The sequence below is a fragment of the Lotus japonicus genome, chromosome 4 (genome assembly GCF_012489685.1).
Source record: "Lotus japonicus ecotype B-129 chromosome 4, LjGifu_v1.2".
Taxonomy (NCBI): Eukaryota; Viridiplantae; Streptophyta; class Magnoliopsida; order Fabales; family Fabaceae; genus Lotus; species Lotus japonicus.
The window spans coordinates 66,189,967-66,209,147 of NC_080044.1; the positions used below are offsets into that span (position 1 = coordinate 66,189,967).

General features: G+C 39.9%; 2 protein-coding genes across 2 annotated transcripts; both read left to right on the plus strand.

Annotated features, from left to right (window-relative positions):
• Positions 1 to 6,500: 6,500 nt before the first annotated feature.
• LOC130710575 (heat shock 70 kDa protein) lies at positions 6,501 to 8,822 on the plus strand. Its single transcript, XM_057559894.1, has one exon. It carries the CDS (start codon positions 6,684 to 6,686, stop codon positions 8,634 to 8,636), a length of 1,953 nt encoding a protein of 650 aa, XP_057415877.1. The 5' UTR covers positions 6,501 to 6,683; the 3' UTR covers positions 8,637 to 8,822.
• Positions 8,823 to 10,332: 1,510 nt separating this feature from the next.
• On the plus strand, positions 10,333 to 19,168 carry LOC130714196 (translation initiation factor IF3-4, chloroplastic). The gene is made up of 9 exons (XM_057564085.1): positions 10,333 to 10,764; positions 10,852 to 10,891; positions 10,993 to 11,052; positions 11,398 to 11,450; positions 12,290 to 12,345; positions 12,443 to 12,476; positions 18,487 to 18,559; positions 18,660 to 18,752; positions 18,834 to 19,168. The coding sequence occupies exons 1-9, from the start codon at positions 10,487 to 10,489 to the stop codon at positions 18,996 to 18,998; spliced, it is 852 nt and encodes a 283-aa protein (XP_057420068.1). The 5' UTR covers positions 10,333 to 10,486; the 3' UTR covers positions 18,999 to 19,168.
• Positions 19,169 to 19,181: the final 13 nt, after the last annotated feature.

The window sequence follows — 19,181 nt, forward strand, 5'->3', positions numbered from 1 at the left end:
ATTCCAACACATCCTAGATTAACCATTTAGCACATAACATGTGAATCATTTAGCACACAATATCATGGCATCAAGTACTCAACAAGATCGGCCGAAGCCTCAGAAATCATTTCAGGCAATTAGCAATTAAGTGCATAACACATAAATCAAGTCGAATTCGTCGACACCTAAAGCATTATCTAGTAATTCAGAGAGTAGCCCTCACCTGTTGGTTTTCCAGCTCGCTCCTTGGACTTTCCTTCACGATCTTCCTCCACAAGTCCTCCGAATTCCTCAAACGAACCTTAAAGCAATTTCACAGAAATCAATCACAATGAGTCAGAAACTCAGCAAACAATAAGTCCTAGGGTCACACGGAACACTACAACTCCGTGGTACGACAATCTAACGCGTTAGGACAAGTTTTCGAAAAAGTCGGATTTCCTCCCCCCTCTTGAGGGTGCTCTCGGCCATTCCCCTTAATTGTGTGGGTCGATTTTTCTTCGATCAAACTTGGTTCCTAGGTTATCATAAGTCGTAACTAAGGCGGATCTAAGCTCGGAAAAATTTTCGGATCGAAAACTGACATAGGGGTAGTTTGGTCATTATTTTAACTCAGAATTTCAAAACTGGATTTTTGAAAAACAAATTGGATGGAGACGTCAACAGCGACGTTTATGACGACTAATCCTACTAGCACTAAGCCAAGTCGAGAGTTCTAAGCTAAAAGATTGAGACTTTGCCCCAAAATGGGTATTTGAGGTAAAATTGATTCCGGCGGAATTCCGGCGACATTACGGAAAAACTAATCCGACAGAAATGCTCTTGGGCACGTAGGGAAGATGTTTAGACAGAGAAATCAAGCTATTTGGACAATTTTCCAAAAACCTCAAAACTTTGGACACAGAAAGACTTAGGAGAAGTCGACAGAAACGACAATCAGAAGAGAGATATAGTTTACCTACCTCAAGGTCTTCGATTAGCAACGATCGGTGAAGCAAACGGGCAAGAATTCGCGAAGATCAACTTCCTCCTCTTCTCCTCTCTTGGCCGCGGTTTTGGGGAAAGAAAATGGGTGAGTTTTGCAAAATTTTCATTTTCTAGCTTACAACCTATATATAGTGTAGGAAATGGAGATATTTTGCAAAGTTTGGATAAGGATGCATTGGTGGATGGATAAGGATGGATAAATATTTTTAAGAAGATATTTTTGTAAAGATATTTTGTAAAGATTAGATAAGGATGAGTAGATATTTATCAAGGATCGGATAAGGTTGAATAGATATTTATCAGAGGTTGGATAAGAACGAATAGATATTTATCAAAGATTGGATAAGAACGAATAGATATTTTAGGGAGATATTTTGAGAAGATATTTTGTAAACTGGTACAGATTTGTTTAGATATCGGAGGATTTAACTCATAGAGTTAAAATAAATAAAAATATAAGAGTAATTCCTATTTTTCCGGCTTCATTCTCCGTGAGTTCTAAGATAGGTTTTGGCGACAGAATTCCAAAACTCAACAGAGGTTTCCTTGTATTTTAGGTGACTAACGCAAAGTCGGTGTAAAACTATTTTACCCGATAAGTTACTTTTTGCAGTGGATGTCGGATGAGAAAACTTCCTTCTGAAGAAAGATTAGAAATAACGAGAGAAATAGGCGCACGCGGGTGGAATCTTCATTTGAAGCTCCGAATAGAAAAAGTCTTCATCAACCGTTCATTTTAGGTTTTCTTGGACTATCAAGGTTTTAGTTTCGGCAAACTTCCGAGATTTGAAACTTGACGTTCGTACGTTCCAGGGTTTCGCGTCAAAATACTTGTTTATAGACGAATAAGAGAAATTCTAATATTTCTCTGAAGATTTTTGGAATTAATTTCCATCGTGTCCTAAAGTATAAATTAACTATTCACTAGGGTCTTCGACCTAAGATTAGGCGAATGTTAGTCTTGCTATAACTCTTATCGGTTTTCGATACAATCCTTGGATTTTTCCTGGACCTTTTCCTTCATAAATTCACTCCTTCCATTTAACCCTTGTTCAGGTTTTCCCTTCACGTTACATCAAATTAATCGTGAAAAGGAATTTTATTCGATTTATTCCAAACTTAAAAAATTGGGTCTTACATAATACACAATCCTTCACAAAGGAAAGCAGAATACTGCAAACATAAGGACAGTCCGACAAAAGCAACCCAGCCTAACAAAAACTAGAGGACTAGAAAAAACCAAAAGCTCCTAAGGTAAAAATAAAATTTTATCATCAACATAATTAAACAAAATTCAATAAGTCTCTGAATGATAGCTCAAGTGAAAAGAGTTAAAGGACATATAGGTTGAGAATGAGAGGTTTAAGTATCAATCACTGAAGAGTTAAAAATGAAACTGAAATGATTGTAATTGCTTGGAAGGATATGGAATGTGGTTTCTGGAAGAACCTTCACTTGCATGCACTGGACCATTTGATGTATTCTTTGTCTCTATAACCTTTTCATGTGAAGTAACTGCAGTAGTTCGGGCTCTAAAGCGAGTCAATTTGGAATCAGAATCTTGAAACTTCTTCTCTGCCTCCTCAAGCTGCAAATGTTGTTTTTCCCAAACATGTTAAGTCAGCTAATGATTTGCAATTTTGCATGCAAAGTTTCAATTTCTTTTTAGGGTTTTATTTGATTTTTTTAGTAAAAAAAAACTTTGTAAGCAAACAAGTTTAGTTCACCATTCACCATTCACAATTTCACACCAGAAAATCAGTTTTTCCATTTGCATTTATAGAAATAAGAAATCAAACACATAATAGGCATTCAGAAGAAATGAAATGGTTGAAGAAAATGGAATAGGAAATCGAAAAACCTGAGAGGTGTAATAGGAGACCTGGTAACGGAGGCCTTCGACTTCACGGGATCGGCTTTCAACCAGAGCAACCAATGTTTCCTCGTGTTCTGCTGCTTCGGTTGTGGTTGTGCCAATGACGACGTCGTTTTGCTGATCTTCCATTCGTTTCTTCTTCTTCTCTTCAGATGCCATTTTCGACAGTAGCTGCTGCTACTGTACTGGGTTGTGTTGCAATGGCAGTGACATTTCAGTTTCTGGAGAAGTTTTAAGGAAGATGAAGAGGCGCAGTTTTTAGGAAGTAACTGCCAACTAAGTTGCCCACTGTGATCACAACAAGGCAAGATGTTTGATGACTCAGCTGATAGGATAAAAGAGTCTTATCTCGTATTCTGACGCGTTCCTTACGTGGAAAACTTATCCTGAACGAACCTTATTTATTATTCAACGCGTTCCTTACGTGGAAAACTTATCCTGAACGAACCTTATTTATTATTCAACGTGTTCGTTACGTGTAAACCGTATCCTGACCGAGTCTTATCTCTTATTCCACAGTGTTCATTACGTGTAAACCTTATCATGAGCGAGTCTTATCTCGTATTCTACCGTGTTAGTTACGTGTAAACATTATCCTGTGCGAGCCTTATCTCGTATTCTATCGTGTTCGTTACGTGCAATGCTTATCCGGTGTGAGTCTTATCTCTTATTCCACCGTGTTCGTTAGCACTGTGTTTGTTTCTATGAATTATGGAAGGAAGGAAGTTGAATGGAATGTTTTCCATCTGTTTGGAACACGCAGGAAAGGAAAAGGGAGGGGCAAAAATGATGCGGGGCCCACAAAAAAGTTTTCCTTGCAATCTTGCAAAGAAAACTGACACAAAGAGGTGCTTTCCTCTTTTCTCCCTGCTGGAACACATTTTCCAAACTTTTTCTTAGAGCAAATCCAACCCCAAAATTCTTATTTGGTTTCTTAACACACTATTCAACACTATTCCTGTGGGCCCGTACTGCCACATCAAACTTAAGAAACTCCTAAGAAACTGAAGCGGATTTTGCTCCAACCCATGGTTTCTTAAATTACTATTTCAAGGGTCCCACCCGTGTCCCACCATACAACATTAATTTATAATATTTATTCTCACCCAATTTAGATTTAAAATTTAATATTAAATCAATACTATAATTAAATTTAATTATTTCCTTTTAATTTCCTTAATTAATTAAATATTAATGTTTGAGCTGAAAGTTCAAAAAAAAATTGGGTTGATCAAAGTAGTCCAAAGATGATTTCAAAAACAAAAGTCCAAAGAGAAAAAAAACCGGCCAGGCGGGTCAAACCAAGCCCAAACGGGCAGAAAACCGGTTCCAGCTGGTCAAACCGGGTCTGGACCGGTCAATAACGGGCCGGTCACCACCTATCAATTCTAACTTTTCCTCTCTCCCTCTCCATTTTCAACCCTAGCCGCCTCCTTCCTCTCTACCATCTGCATCTCCATTCTCGTCTTCTTCTCCTTCCTCTCAACCTTAGGCGCCTCCTTCCTCTCTCCCTCACTTCTTCTCCCTCGATCTCTCTGGTCCACGCCTCCAAAGCCCCAGCCGATCACCAAACAACCACATGCAATCACCATCGGCCACCAAACAACCACCACCGCCACCATACAGCCTCAATCTGACCCCCACAACCCCTGTTTCATAGCTTCAAAGCCTTGAAGCTTGCAAAAATCCTTCCTTTTCACACATGCAAGGGGGGATACTTTCAGATTAGAGCTTCCAGAACTTCATCAGAGAAGAATTTTTTATTTATTTATGTAAATATCAATTTTTGTGTGTAAAGTTTCAATTTTTTCATGTAAAGTTTCAATTGATTCAATAAAATTGCAATTTTCGTCCTCTGATTATGTCTCTGTTGAACTTGAATTGTTCAATTTCATCCTTTATGTTATCTTTACCTCTGAAAGCTGTTGGGGAAGTAAGAGAAAATAACTTATTTTAATTAAGAAACTGAAAAAGCAAAGTTGCTTGCAGAAGCAACTCTGCATTGTAGCTAAGAAACCCAAACTGCCAACTAAGCAAGCTTCAATGAGTTGAAAAGTTAAGAAACGGTTCTTAGCATCTCTAGCTGGTTTAAGAAACCACCGTTGGAGATGCTCTTACATACCGTTCACTTTTTTTTTTAATGTTTGCAGTATTTACAATTTCAAACATAAATAATAATAAGTTCAAAAGAAAAAACGATACTGTCAAAAAAGTTAAAAGATAAAATATATATTATAAAAGATTTTTTTTAAGTATACCGTGTTCGTTACATGTAAACCTTATTTTGAGTGATCCTTATCTCATATTCTACCGTGTTCGTTATGTGTAAACCTTAATTATCCTGAGCGAGTCTTATCTCATATTCTGCCATATTCGTTAAATATAAAACTTATCCCGAACGAGTTTTATATTTTATTCTACACGAATCGCATAGATTGAAACGGGTTAACACTCCTATATGAGTTTAAAGAAACACTCCTATAAGTAAACAGGGAGAATCCTTGTTAAGACTAGCAAAATGTTTACATTGGGTATTTCAGTATTTGTCATCCCCCTTTTTTCAACGTGTGTTTAAACATTAAACATCATCGACGGCCACGTACAGCTTTCTTCACACTCTATCCTTTGCACGTGGAGCTCCCACTTCAGTTTGCTTCCGCAACTCTTCAACTTAGTTCAAGTCATAGATTGCTCAAACAAGACCAATCTATCTAGTTACCGTAAAGTACCAATGAAAATATTGCAGCACCAATCCGGTAAATAAACTATTCTATATTTCTATGAAATATAAATTTATTAAGTTTGATTGTTAAATTATTTAATGTAAATATTATCAACATGTACATTAAATTAGATATTCATATGTATAAAATTAAAATTAACTGATTTCTATGATACCTTAAGGTAGATTTTTTTTACAAGAGGAAAAGTCCCTTAAGCTAGATTAGTTTGTAGTATCTGAAATGATGCGTACCAATAGAAAATATGCATGTTAAAATTAAATCAGTATTCATATATTTGTATTAATATTTTGTTATAAATTTTAAATATTGATATTATTATATTATTTAATAAGTAATTCTTCATACAGTTCTCGACATTCATCTAACTGCATCTCACAAGTTTTGTTTCAAATCCGTGGCGTGCGTCAAAACTAAACAAAATGAACCAACACTAAGACCAAACCGAGAGCGAGCATCATAAACAAAGAGAGATTTGTGAATAAATTAAGATCTATGTCGACCTCTCTATCGTCAATAACTTCGGATGGTTAAAATTCTACCACTCTTCATTCATCGACCATGAAATCTGTTCAATCACTCAACGCGACGCGGATACCACACCAAAAATAATTTATGCCTACTATAATTGATATTTACTTATAGTACTATAATAGTTATAGTTATAGTTATATTTTAAAAAAGAGGTACCCTGAGTTTTCATTGCCTTTATTTTATTAACAAAACACTAACATAAAGAAAAAAAGAAGTGTGAAAATATAAAGAACAGTTAAAATGAGGCGCGAAACCGTGAATTGATGCAAACTTTACCTTTGTGTGTATCTGACAGACATCTGTAAACTTCTGGAACCTCCTCAAATTCTCGAGAACTCTCTACCCTGTTCTTGTTCTTGATATTTCCATTTCCATTTCCCTTCACACACACAACCTCGATAACTCTCGACCTCTACCAACTCCAAATCAATGACTATATAATCTTCCTTCACCTCCTTCCTCTTCTCATCCATAACCTGCAAAACACACACATCAATATCTCTCTGCAAACAACACTCAATTTTCCAAATACTCTGTTTCAAAAGCTTGTGAAGTCATCAACCATGGCGACAAAAGAAGGCAAAGCAATCGGCATAGACCTCGGCACAACCTACAGCTGCGTCGGCGTCTGGCAAAACGACCGCGTCGAGATCATCCCCAACGACCAAGGCAACCGCACAACCCCATCCTACGTCGCCTTCACCGACACCGAGCGACTCATCGGCGACGCCGCGAAGAATCAAGTAGCCATGAACCCACAGAACACCGTCTTCGACGCGAAGCGTCTCATCGGCCGCAGATTCTCCGACCCATCTGTCCAAAACGACATGAAGCTCTGGCCATTCAAGGTCGTTTCAGGCCCCGCTGAAAAGCCCATGATCGTCGTCAACTATAAAGGCGAGGAGAAAACGTTCGCAGCTGAAGAAATCTCCTCCATGGTGTTAGTGAAAATGCGTGAGGTAGCAGAAGCGTTTCTGGGTCATGCTGTGAAGAACGCTGTTGTTACTGTTCCTGCTTACTTCAACGATTCTCAGAGACAAGCTACAAAAGATGCAGGGGCGATTTCAGGGTTGAATGTTCTGCGAATCATCAATGAACCCACTGCTGCTGCGATTGCGTATGGTTTGGACAAGAAAGCTTCGAGGAAAGGTGAGCAGAATGTGCTGATTTTTGATCTGGGTGGTGGAACTTTTGATGTGTCTCTGTTGACGATTGAGGAGGGGATTTTCGAGGTGAAGGCCACTGCAGGGGATACTCATCTCGGTGGTGAAGATTTTGATAACAGGATGGTGAATCATTTTGTGTCTGAGTTCAAGAGGAAGAACAAGAAGGATATCAGTGGAAATGCCAGAGCGTTGAGGAGGTTGAGGACTGCATGTGAGAGAGCGAAGAGGACTCTGTCTTCCACTGCACAGACAACGATTGAGATTGATTCGTTGTATGAAGGGATTGATTTCTATGCGACAATTACCAGGGCGAGATTTGAGGAGTTGAACATGGATTTGTTCAGGAAGTGTATGGAGCCGGTGGAGAAGTGTCTAAGGGATGCGAAGGTTGATAAGAGCAGTGTTCATGAGGTTGTTCTGGTTGGTGGGTCGACCAGGATTCCGAAGGTTCAGCAGCTTTTGCAGGATTTCTTCAATGGGAAGGAGCTTTGCAAGAGTATTAACCCCGATGAAGCTGTGGCCTACGGTGCGGCGGTGCAGGCGGCGATTTTGAGCGGTGAAGGGGATGAGAAGGTGCAGGATTTGTTGTTGCTTGATGTGACTCCTCTGAGTCTTGGGTTGGAAACTGCTGGTGGGGTGATGACAGTTCTAATTCCGAGGAACACGACGATTCCGACGAAGAAGGAACAGATTTTCTCTACCTACTCTGATAATCAACCAGGGGTTTTGATTCAGGTGTATGAAGGGGAGAGAGCAAGAACAAAGGATAACAATCTTCTTGGGAAGTTTGAGCTTGCTGGGATTCCACCAGCTCCGAGAGGAGTACCTCAGATCAATGTGTGTTTCGACATTGATGCGAATGGTATTCTGAATGTTTCTGCAGAGGATAAAACTGCTGGTGTGAAGAACAAGATTACGATTACCAATGATAAGGGGAGGTTGAGCAAGGAAGAGATTGAGAAGATGGTGCAGGATGCGGAGAAGTATAAGGCAGAGGATGAGGAGGTGAAGAAGAAGGTGGATGCGAAGAACGCGCTGGAAAACTACGCTTACAACATGAGGAACACGATTAAGGATGAGAAGATTGGAGGGAAGTTGAGTCCTGATGATAAGGAGAAGATTGAGAAGGCTGTGGAGGGGGCTATAGAGTGGTTGGAGGGGAATCAGCTGGCTGAGGTGGATGAGTTTGAGGATAAGCAGAAGGAGTTGGAGGGGATTTGTAATCCCATCATTGCTAAGATGTATCAGGGTGGTGATGTGCCTATGGGTGGTGCTGATGATGACATGGGTGGTGGTGCTGGTGCTGGGTCAGGTTCTGGAGCTGGACCTAAGATTGAGGAGGTGGACTAAAGTGTGTGAATGTGTTTAAAAACTTTTGTGTATGGTGTGAAACTGTGAATGTCTTTGTTATGGCTATAGAGTACTAGTCTTTTGGGAGTTTTTAAGTGATCTAGGACTGTTGAACAATCAGAATGTAAGTTTTGTAATGTTATGTTTTCTTGAATCAAATAAAGTTTACCATGTTTCTTAGCTTTCTATGATAAATTCACTATGCTATTGTGGTGTTTACCCTGAATTGGAATCCGATGTTAAAAGAAGAAAAGTAAGAAGATAACAAAAGATAAATTTGATTGGAAGGATACTGCAGGGAATGCAACACAGTTATCATGGTATCAAGCTCTCCAATGTAATGTTAATTGTTTTCTGAAGAAGTGCAATGTTATTACGCAAAAGAAGGGTATAATAGATCACCAAATGATAATGGTAAGTAAGTCGGAGCCATATATTTGTGAGTTAAGCTAAGGCTAGAAGAGTAGTGCATATAACCAAATCAATAAAACAAGGGTGGTTAATCTAACGTTATAGACTTAGAAGGTAACAATTGTGATAGCAATTTTTCCTAGTCTTTTGTTAACAAAAGATATGTGAAGAATTATTTTTGTTTTAGGAAAATTAGGTGGGTTGATGCAATGGTAATATTGTTGAGTTGATGTTATTCAATATTTTATTCTTTTGGTAAGTTGTTTGAGATTTAATTCTCAACTTCTTTGAAGAACCTTGCTATATCATCCGAAAACATTGTGCGAATCATCTCCAAATCCATAAACTGGTTTACAAGTGGGTATAATTCTGTTGGTAACTTGGTAAGTAACATTAAGTATATTGGTACTAATGCAAAACACCATTCAATGACTTTTTTTTGGTGAAACAATAAACGTTTATTGATCTCTTACATTTTAGTACGCTGATAATGAAGTGAGAAATTTCTCATACAATTGTCACTATAGCGCTATCTTGAATGGTATTGATAAAAAATGTTATTTACAGCCACATCTTTGAGCATTCTTGAAAAATGTAAAGTAAGAGTATGGAGTGACAATGCTTGCAATCTGCCCTGCTCCATAGAAGTGGGTCAAAATCGGATTGGGGCTATGTAAGTTGGAATGATAATGAAATAATGTAAATGTATTGAAGAAGCATTTTTTAGCGGGTTAACTAATTGGCCTGTGAGTTATCCCGCCATAACCCACTTAAAACATTTTAGAAAAATTAAAGATATGTTGGCTTGCCGAGTCGGAGCTGGCCCGCACCATTGCTGGGTTATGTGAATGGATTGACGTGAAATTTATTTGTTTGGCTTATTCAGGTCCGCTAGTTCGAGCTAGCTTTACCACCCCACGTAAGATTGCACATTACGTACACAAAATTGATTCGACCCCATCCTTATACAACGGAAGCTTTCTAGCACCAAATTTGCTTTTTTATTTATAGATATGGATCCACATAATCCTTATCCTTAGTCTTATTCAAACCGTTTTGGACGTTAAATCACAAAATGAAAAATATATTAAGTCGTCTTTCTCCGAACAACTGCTTTTCCATAAACATCACCCACCGATCAAACACAAGATTAAATACTTAAGAAATTCAACTCTCGACTTTGTTATAACATGAGCTTCATAGCATTAAATTTGTCCTTTTTAAGGTATGTAAATGTCATCCAAGCCCACACACCCAGAGTTACCGAACAACCTACGAACCCAACCCAACACAAGAACCAAACCAAACCAAACTGGTCCTTGTTCGTCATCTCATTCTCATCTCAGTGAGTGACTCTGAAACAATTGTGGATAAGAAAGAACACGAGATGCACGCACCAAACTTGAACTGAACCACCGTGAAGAAGAAAATAAAGGGCCATGGCTGGCATCACCAGCGTCCCATTCAAACTCTTCTACACCTCCACCACACCCTCACCTTCATCTCTCTTCTCTTCCTCTGATTCCAAACTCTTTGCTCGCTTTCCCCTCTCTCACAATCCCCACTCCATCAAATTCGACCCTCTCCCCCATCCCCCACACGCAATCGTCACCTCCCGCTACGGTGGCGGCGGTCCCCGCCCTTCCGGCGACTTCAGAAAGCGCCAGGCTCAGGCCGAGTCCGAAGATGAACAAGCTCTCGACCTTTCCAAACTCAAGTATGTATTCATTTCTGTCTTTCTCTGTTATGTCTGAGTTTGTTCGTGCTTAACGATGATGCTTTTTCCCCTTTGAATTCGAAATAGGTCAGCTACTGTGAGGCTCATTGATGAGAAGCAGAACATGGTTTGTGATTGTATTAAGCTTTCTGATTCAGTTTGTTTGCAGATGTTGTAGAGTGCATAATGTTCCAATTTGAATTGACTGAAGGTTTTGATTTTTTGTAGGTTGGAGTTGTGTCTAGGAGCCAGGCCATTCAAATGGCTGATGATGCTCAGCTTGACTTGGTAATGATGCCTTTTCCCTCTGATTGCATATTCCATCTAGCTACATAGGGCATTGGATGAATGAATTCTACGATATAATCGATTGAATTTCATTTCAATTTATGTAGCATCTCTACAAAGGATGTGTGTTTTTTACCTCTTAGGATAGCAACTGTTTATTATGCTGTCACCTTGTTTCTTTACACTTGTATTTGATAGTTGTACATGTTTAAAAAGTTAAGAAACAGACACAGGGTAATTTCACTTACCCAAGTATTACAACTGCATGTGATGGAGCATGGAGAGCCATTTTATTTTAGTATCACTTCTGACATGGATGCATGAACTTGTTTTATTTCCCCACAGGTAATAGTATCCCCAGAGGCAGATCCTCCTGTTGTTAAAATAATGGATTACAGGTATGAACTTTGTCTTTACTGAAAAAAAATGCTGTGCATTTTGTGTTTTTAGTTTTCTCTTTTTCTTACCTTGCATTTTTATTTATTTATGTGCATATTAAATCTAGTGTTGAAGTACTAGTGGTTGATGGATGTGTAGAGTGGTCATGCAAGGGTGTGGCATAAATGTGTCGAATTGTCATTTTTGGATGTCAATCGATAAATTTAACAGTTAATGACCTGATTGTATACACCTTCAACAATAATTGAAGATTAAGTAGTCATGAACTGGGTTGCTAGATGAATAATCAAACTAGGTGCTCAGTTTTATCTGCATCTAGCCTATGCAAGGGTGTTCCAGCTTTTGAGGCAGTGGGTGGTGATGCAGACAAGAGTATCCCTTGCATTGAGTGGGATACTCTGCTTGGGTTGACAGATGAATAATCAAATTTGGTGTTTAGTGTTTCTTGCTTCTAGCCTCATGCAACTACTTGATGTTCCAGTCTCTGAGGCAGGGGGGAGTGAGGATGAAGACAGGAGTATCATTTGCATTGGGTGGGATGCTATGCTTCTATATGGTAGTGTATATTCAGTTGGATGGTGGGTCATTCATCAGTAAGAATTAAGAATCGCTTTCATGTTTTTTGGGGTGCGGGTATTTCTAAGAGTAAATATTAAGCAATCAAGGTAGAGGTTAACTCACACACATAAAGTTGTTTCATGAAAGACATTCTGTCTGAAAGGCCATGCATACTTCTACTTCCTTTCTGCCTTCGTATTGCACTTACACATATGCAGTGATGCCTTGAGAATGGTTGGACCTTGAAATTCATCAATCCTTATATTTTCTTCTTTTACAGTAAATATAGATATGAACAACAAAAGAAGAAAAGAGACCAGCAGAAGAAAAGTGCCGGTAAGCATTGTATTTGTTGTATGATATTTTTAGCTAAATCATTTACAAAACTTAGAACAAACATTAAATTACTGACCAAGTGATCTTTTAAATGTAGCTAGTCGGATGGATTTGAAGGAGCTCAAAATGGGGTATTGTACTAAGCTAACCCAGATCTTTTTTCCTTAATTTTATTGTTTCGAAGATAATAAACCTGGAAAAGAAAGATCTAGATTGTTGTTTGTTAGGTACCAGAAAATAACACTGAACTGAGAATGCAAATGTATTAGATAGCACTGAATCCTCTGGAGAAATTCCAGAAGCAGTGTTTAGGGAATTTGCAAATAACAGAGGAAATGAAAAGACAAAGATGAGCAAATTCGAGAGTGCTCCTTCTCTCCTAGTCCTAGCCAATTCCAGCCTAAAACAATACTCTCTCCATAACTAACTTATATTCTCTCAGCTGGTACAATGGTCCCCCCCTTCCCCTCTTGATTGCTGCCACCTCACCAGGAGGTTATTTAGGAATACTACATTCTAGAAGAGTGATCATTAGGTGATTCTGCTGGCATCATCTTGGGCCTCCTATTGTAGACGTTGCCAAACCTGGGCCTGGTTCTTGGGTTTGCAACATCTCTCCCTCCTTGAAGAATCAGCTTGTCCTCAAGCTGATGATCTGGGAATTGTTCCAGTAGTTTGTTGAAATCTTCCCAGGAATCCTCAAATTCTGGCAAGTCCTTCCACCTCACTAATACCTCTAGGTCTCCATCAGTTTTTGCTCTAGAGTCTTGAATTGATTCTGGTTCAACCTTGAGCTCCCAGTCTTCAGTGAGAGAGACAGGTAGTGGTTGGCTGGTGGCTCCTGCATTCAAAGCCTTCTTGAGCAGGGAAATGTGGAAAACTGGATGCGCTTGACTGTCCTCTGGTAGCTTCAACTTGTAAGCTGCAGGATTAATTTTTTCTATGATTGGAAAGGGTCCATAATATCTAGGGCTCAGTTTCTGGTTCTTCCTCCTGGCTAAACTCTTGAGTTTGTAAGGTTGTATTTTAAGATACACCAAATCCCCAACCTCATACTGCACATCCCTCCTATGTTTGTTGGCCTGCTGTTTCATCCTATTCTGTGCCTTCTCTAAGTTTTCCTTCAATTCATCAATTATCAAATTCCTTTCAGCAGTCATTTTCTCTACTTCATCCACTGAAGTCAAGGAATCATTTCCCCTGATGATTACAGGAGGCTCCCTCCCATATAAAGCCTTGAAAGGAGTGGTTTTGATTGCTGAATGATAGTTTGTATTATACCAGAATTCTGCCCAGCATAACCACTTGGGCCACTGCTTGGGTTTTAGCCCTGTCACACATCTCAGATAGGTCTCCACACAACGATTGACCACTTCAGTTTGCCCATCTGTTTGGGGATGGTAAGCTGAGCTAAATTTCAGCTTTGTTCCTGCTAGTTTGAACATTTCTGACCATAAGGTGCTAAGGAAAACTCTGTCCCTATCAGAGACAATAGAAGTGGGGAATCCATGTAATTTCACCACTTCTCTTACAAATAACTCAGCTACTTCCTTTGCATTGTAAGGGTGAGCAAGTGCAAAGAAGTGTGCATATTTTGTGAATCTGTCTACCACAACTAAGATAGTATCCTTTCCCATAGCCTTAGGTAACCCTCCAATAAAGTCCATAGAGATATCTGACCACCCTTGAGAAGGAATAGGTAATGGCTGAAGGTAACCAGCTGGTTTTAGAGCCTCATATTTGTTCCTCTGGCACACTTCACACTTTTGGACATAGTTTTGAATATCCAACTTCATTCCTTCCCAGAAGAAAAGGGCTGAAATCCTCTTGTATGTTCTGAATATACCTGCATGGCCTCCAATAGCAGAATCATGAAATTCCTGGAGAATTGTGAGAATTTTCCCAGATCCTTTAGGGATGACTATTCTGTCTTTGTATAACAGCCTTCCTCTGTGCAATTTATAACCAGCTGTAGTGTGACCTTGGGTGGCCAACTCTTGCATGATCATTTTGTACTTGTCATCTCCTAAGATTTCAGCTTCCAAATCTTCCCATTCTGCACACTGTACTGATGAAATTGCTGAGAATTGCATCTTTCTTGATAAAGCATCAGCTGCCTTATTTTCAATTCCTGGTTTGTATTTTATCTCAAAATCAAACCCCATCAATTTGGATACCCATTTCTGTTGTTCCTCCCCCATTAGCCTTTGCTCTGCTAAAAACCTCAGGCTCTTTTGGTCAGTGTGTATGATGAACTTGCTGCCCAGCAGATAGTGCCTCCATTTTTGAACAGCAAATACTACAGCCATCAGCTCTCTCTCATAGACTGATTTGGCTTGGGCTCTGTCTGATAAGGTTTTGCTCATGTAGGCTACAGGCTTTCCCTCTTGCATGAGGACAGCTCCTAATCCTTTCCCAGAGGCATCAGTTTCCAAGATGAATGTTTTATCAAAATTGGGAACAGCAAGCACTGGTACTGTTGTCATGACCTCCTTAAGCTTCTCAAAAGCTTTGGTTGCTTCCATACTCCAGCTGAAACTATTTTTCTTTAGTAACTGGTTTAGGGGATGAGCCAATTTACTATAGTTCTTCACAAACTTCCTATAGTATCCAGTCAATCCCAGAAATCCCCTCAACCCTTTTACCTCTTTAGGGATTGGCCAATTTAGCATATCTTTGATCTTACTTGGATCAGCTGCAACTCCTTCTTTAGAGATAATATGTCCCAAGTAAGCAATCTCACACTGCCCAAAAGAACACTTCTTCCTGTTTGCCACTAGGTGATTTGTCTTTCAATACTTGCAATACTACCCTCAGATGTTCTGTATGCAACTCTTCAGTCTTGCTATAGATTAATATGTCATCGAAGAATACCAGAACAAATTTCCTCAAATAAGGTTTAAAAACTTGATTCATGAGGGCTTGGAAAGTAGATGGTGCATTAGACAGCCCAAATGGAAGAACCAAATACTCATAATGCCCTTCATGGGTTCTAAAAGCTGTTTTTGGTATGTCTTCTTCCCTCATCCTTATTTGATGATACCCTGATTTTAAATCTAATTTAGAAAAGACCATGGCTGACCCTATCTCATATAACAATTCATCAATAATAGGTATTGGGAATTTATCAGGAATTGTTAACTTGTTTAGGGCTCTATAGTCTACACAGAATCGCCATCCACCATCCTTTTTCTTTACTAAAATTGCAGGACTGCTAAAAGGGCTAGTGCTAGGTCTAATAATCCCTGATTTCAGCATGTCTTTAACTAACTTCTCAATTTCATTCTTTTGGTAGAAAGGATACCTGTAAGGTCTGCTGTTTGGAATAGTGGCTCCTTCTTGTAGTAAAATGGCATGGTCAGTGTCTCTCTTTGGGGGCAATCCTTGTGGTTCTTGGAACACAACAGGGAACTCAGCTAACACTCTCTTTAACGCACCTGATGTCTCAACTTCTGCTCTTGGTTCTTCACTCAAACAGCCATAAGAGTAAAAATACCCCTCAGCCTCTCTCTGTTCTGTCATTTTAATTGATTTCCAGTCAGCTGCAACCCCACACCAGGATGGTTCTCCTTGTAGTGCCAACTTCTGTCCATTTGACTCCCACTGAATTATGAGTTCCTGGAAGTTTGCCCTGATGTTCCCCAAGCTTGCTAGCCAGTCCATTCCCAAAACTAACTCAGTTCCCCCCAATCCGAGAATGAAGAAATGTTGGGTGATTTGTATGCCCTAAACTTCCAGTTTCAAGTTCTTGCACACCCCAGAGTTTCTCTCCTTGGCACCATTTCCCACTTCCACCACATACTCAGAAGTTGCTATGACTGGAATTTCTAGCTCTGCTACTAGTTCCTGGGAAATAAAATTACTTGTGGCTCCACAGTCAATAAGGATCAGAATTTCCCTGTCTTTAATCCTTCCTTTCACCTTGAAGGATCTGTTTGAAGTAAGTCCTTCCTTACTGTTTAGTGACAGCTGTAGGACCTTGCCTTCCAGCACAAATTCTCCATCTTCAGCTTCCTCAAACACCTCTTCTTCTTCTTCTTCTTCATCTTCTACTTCCACCAAAATCAACTGGTAATTTTTCTTTGCACAGATGTGCTCTTTTCCCCATTTTTCCCCACATTTAAAGCACAACCCCCTCCTGCTTCTCTCCTGCAACTCAGATTGGGAAAGTCTCTGCCCCCCATTCCATCTTCTCTCTGGTGGTTTTCCCTCCTGCACCTGATTCCCAGTATTCCCCTTGTTCATAGGATTTTTCCCTTCATTATCCTGATTTCCAGCTCCTTCTTTACCCTGGTAGCCCACTGCAGTACTAGGAAATCTTCCCCTGTTTTCCCCATAACTAGAGAGATTTCTCCCTCCCCCACCCCCTTTTTCCTTCCATCCCCTTTTGTCATCCTCTCTACTTTTACCCCCTTTTACTGCCAGATTTTTCTCTTCCAACAGAAGAGCTCTGTCCATTAGCTCTGCCAAATCCTCTGCAGGATACAACTTCATCTCTGCCTTAATCTCTTCTTGCAACCCGTTCAGGAAAACGCCTTTCAACACCTCTCTATCAGCATTCCTCATCGGTGCTGCCAATAGCTCAAAGCTCTCCCTGTATTCCATCACGCTTCCCTTCTGTTTTACACTAAGCAAAGGTCCAAAGGGATTTTGAACCAAAGCAGGTTGGAAACGACGAATCAGAGCTTCCTTGAAGGGTTCCCAAGCGCGCACAGGAGCTTGTTCCTCCCACCATTGGAACCAACTCAGAGCTCGCTCCTCCATAGCAATCATCACGAGTTCGATTTTTTCTCCCTCCTCGATTCTGCTGAGGCGGAAAAATCTCTCAACCTTGGTGAGCCACCCGTAAGCGTCTTCACCATTGAACATCGGAATGTCTACCCTCCTTCCAGTCACCGCTCTCAAATGACTACGATGATGGTGGGGTTCGAAACGCTCGCGACTCCGTGTTGTAGAACGCGACCCGGTTCGCGACCCGGTTCGTGACCCACCGTGTGTTCTTACGGCAGAAACGGAACCCAGATCTCGCGAAGTCCTCCTATGACGAGGGGTGTTGGAGCGTCCTCTGGTTCTCCTCTGGTCGCGGCTCATGAAGAGTCGCCGGAGTTCCTCAAACTGCTCGTGAGCCACCTCCTTCATCTCAGTGATGGTGCGTTCAAGACTGTCAACTCGAGATTCCATGGCGCTGCGGGTAAGCACCATACAAAGCTCCCTCTGGATCGGGAGCTCTGATACCAATGTTAGGTACCAGAAAATAACACTGAACTGAGAATGCAAATGTATTAGATAGCACTGAATCCTCTGGAGAAATTCCAGAAGCAGTGTTTAGGGAATTTGCAAATAACAGAGGAAATGAAAAGACAAAGATGAGCAAATTCGAGAGTGCTCCTTCTCTCCTAGTCCTAGCCAATTCCAGCCTAAAACAATACTCTCTCCATAACTAACTTATATTTTCTCAGCTGGTACAATGGTCCCCCCCTTCCCCTCTTGATTGCTGCCACCTCACCAGGAGGTTATTTAGGAATACTACATTCTAGAAGAGTGATCATTAGGTGATTCTGCTGGCATCATCTTGGGCCTCCTATTGTAGACGTTGCCAAACCTGGGCCTGGTTCTTGGGTTTGCAACATTGTTCATTGGTTTCTGATCAGATTTACTCATTCTTGTTCATATGTCAGGCATTTTATCAGTAATATATTGTTTTTTGGTTGTGAACTTGGGATCAATTTGAACAGGATGGTAGGAGTATGTTTATTGTTTAGTCATGCTGCTCTGAGATAAACATAGGAAGTTTCATATTTCAGGCGTTTTTATCATTCATATCTTGTTTCTTAGGTGTGAACTCGGGATCAATTAGGACAGGGTTACGTGTAGGAGTTTGTTTGGACATACTGCTAAAGATAGACATAGGAAGCTTCATGTGATGCATCACAGTTTGAAGATAGATACAACTAACTGTACCATATCGGCATATTGTGTCAAAGCATAAAACTAGCAACGAGTTACTTCTTTTGATAATGCAAAGTCAAATACGCCAGTTGCAGGGATTGTTTTTATGAACTGGGGCTGGTTTTGAGTTTGAGTTATGCCCAGTTTTACCGGAATGTGTGATTGTGCCTTTTTTACTTTGAACTTTAACAGATACAACATAGATCAACATGATTATTCTGTGCGTTTGAGAGCTGCACGCAAGTTTTTGACAGATGGTGATAAGGTTCCATTACTAGTTTTGTTATGCCATATTAAATGTACAAATTCAATATTTATCATATTTATCTTCAATGCATTGAGATTTCTGGGATCAATTCTTGCAGGTTAAGGTCATAGTAAACCTTAAAGGTCGTGAAAATGAATTCAGGAATATTGCTATTGAGCTTATTAAACGTTTCCAGAACGATGTTGGGGAGGTTTGTTATGCCTCTTTACTATATTATGATCGAGTAATATAATATTTGTGGAAGCCTTAATAACCTTCATGTCTTGTGCAGCTTGGAACAGAGGAGGCTAAAAGCTTCCGTGACAGAAACATCTTCATACTTTTGGTTCCAAATAAAACTGCTATACTGAAAACTCAAGAACCACCCAAGAAAAAAGACAAGTCAGCAGCAGATGAAGTCACTGTAGATGAAGTCTCTGTCAGTGTCCAAACATAACTAGAAACATCCATGCGAGATTCTAACTATCGAATGGATGGATTGTAACTTATATTGGTGAGGTTTGGAATTTTGTGGGTGGTGTATAGCTTATGTATAATTTATGTAATAGTAGTATACAAATTTACTAGATGTTTAATCAATAGTCAGCTTTTTCTATTTGAACATAAGCTGCAGAAGGAT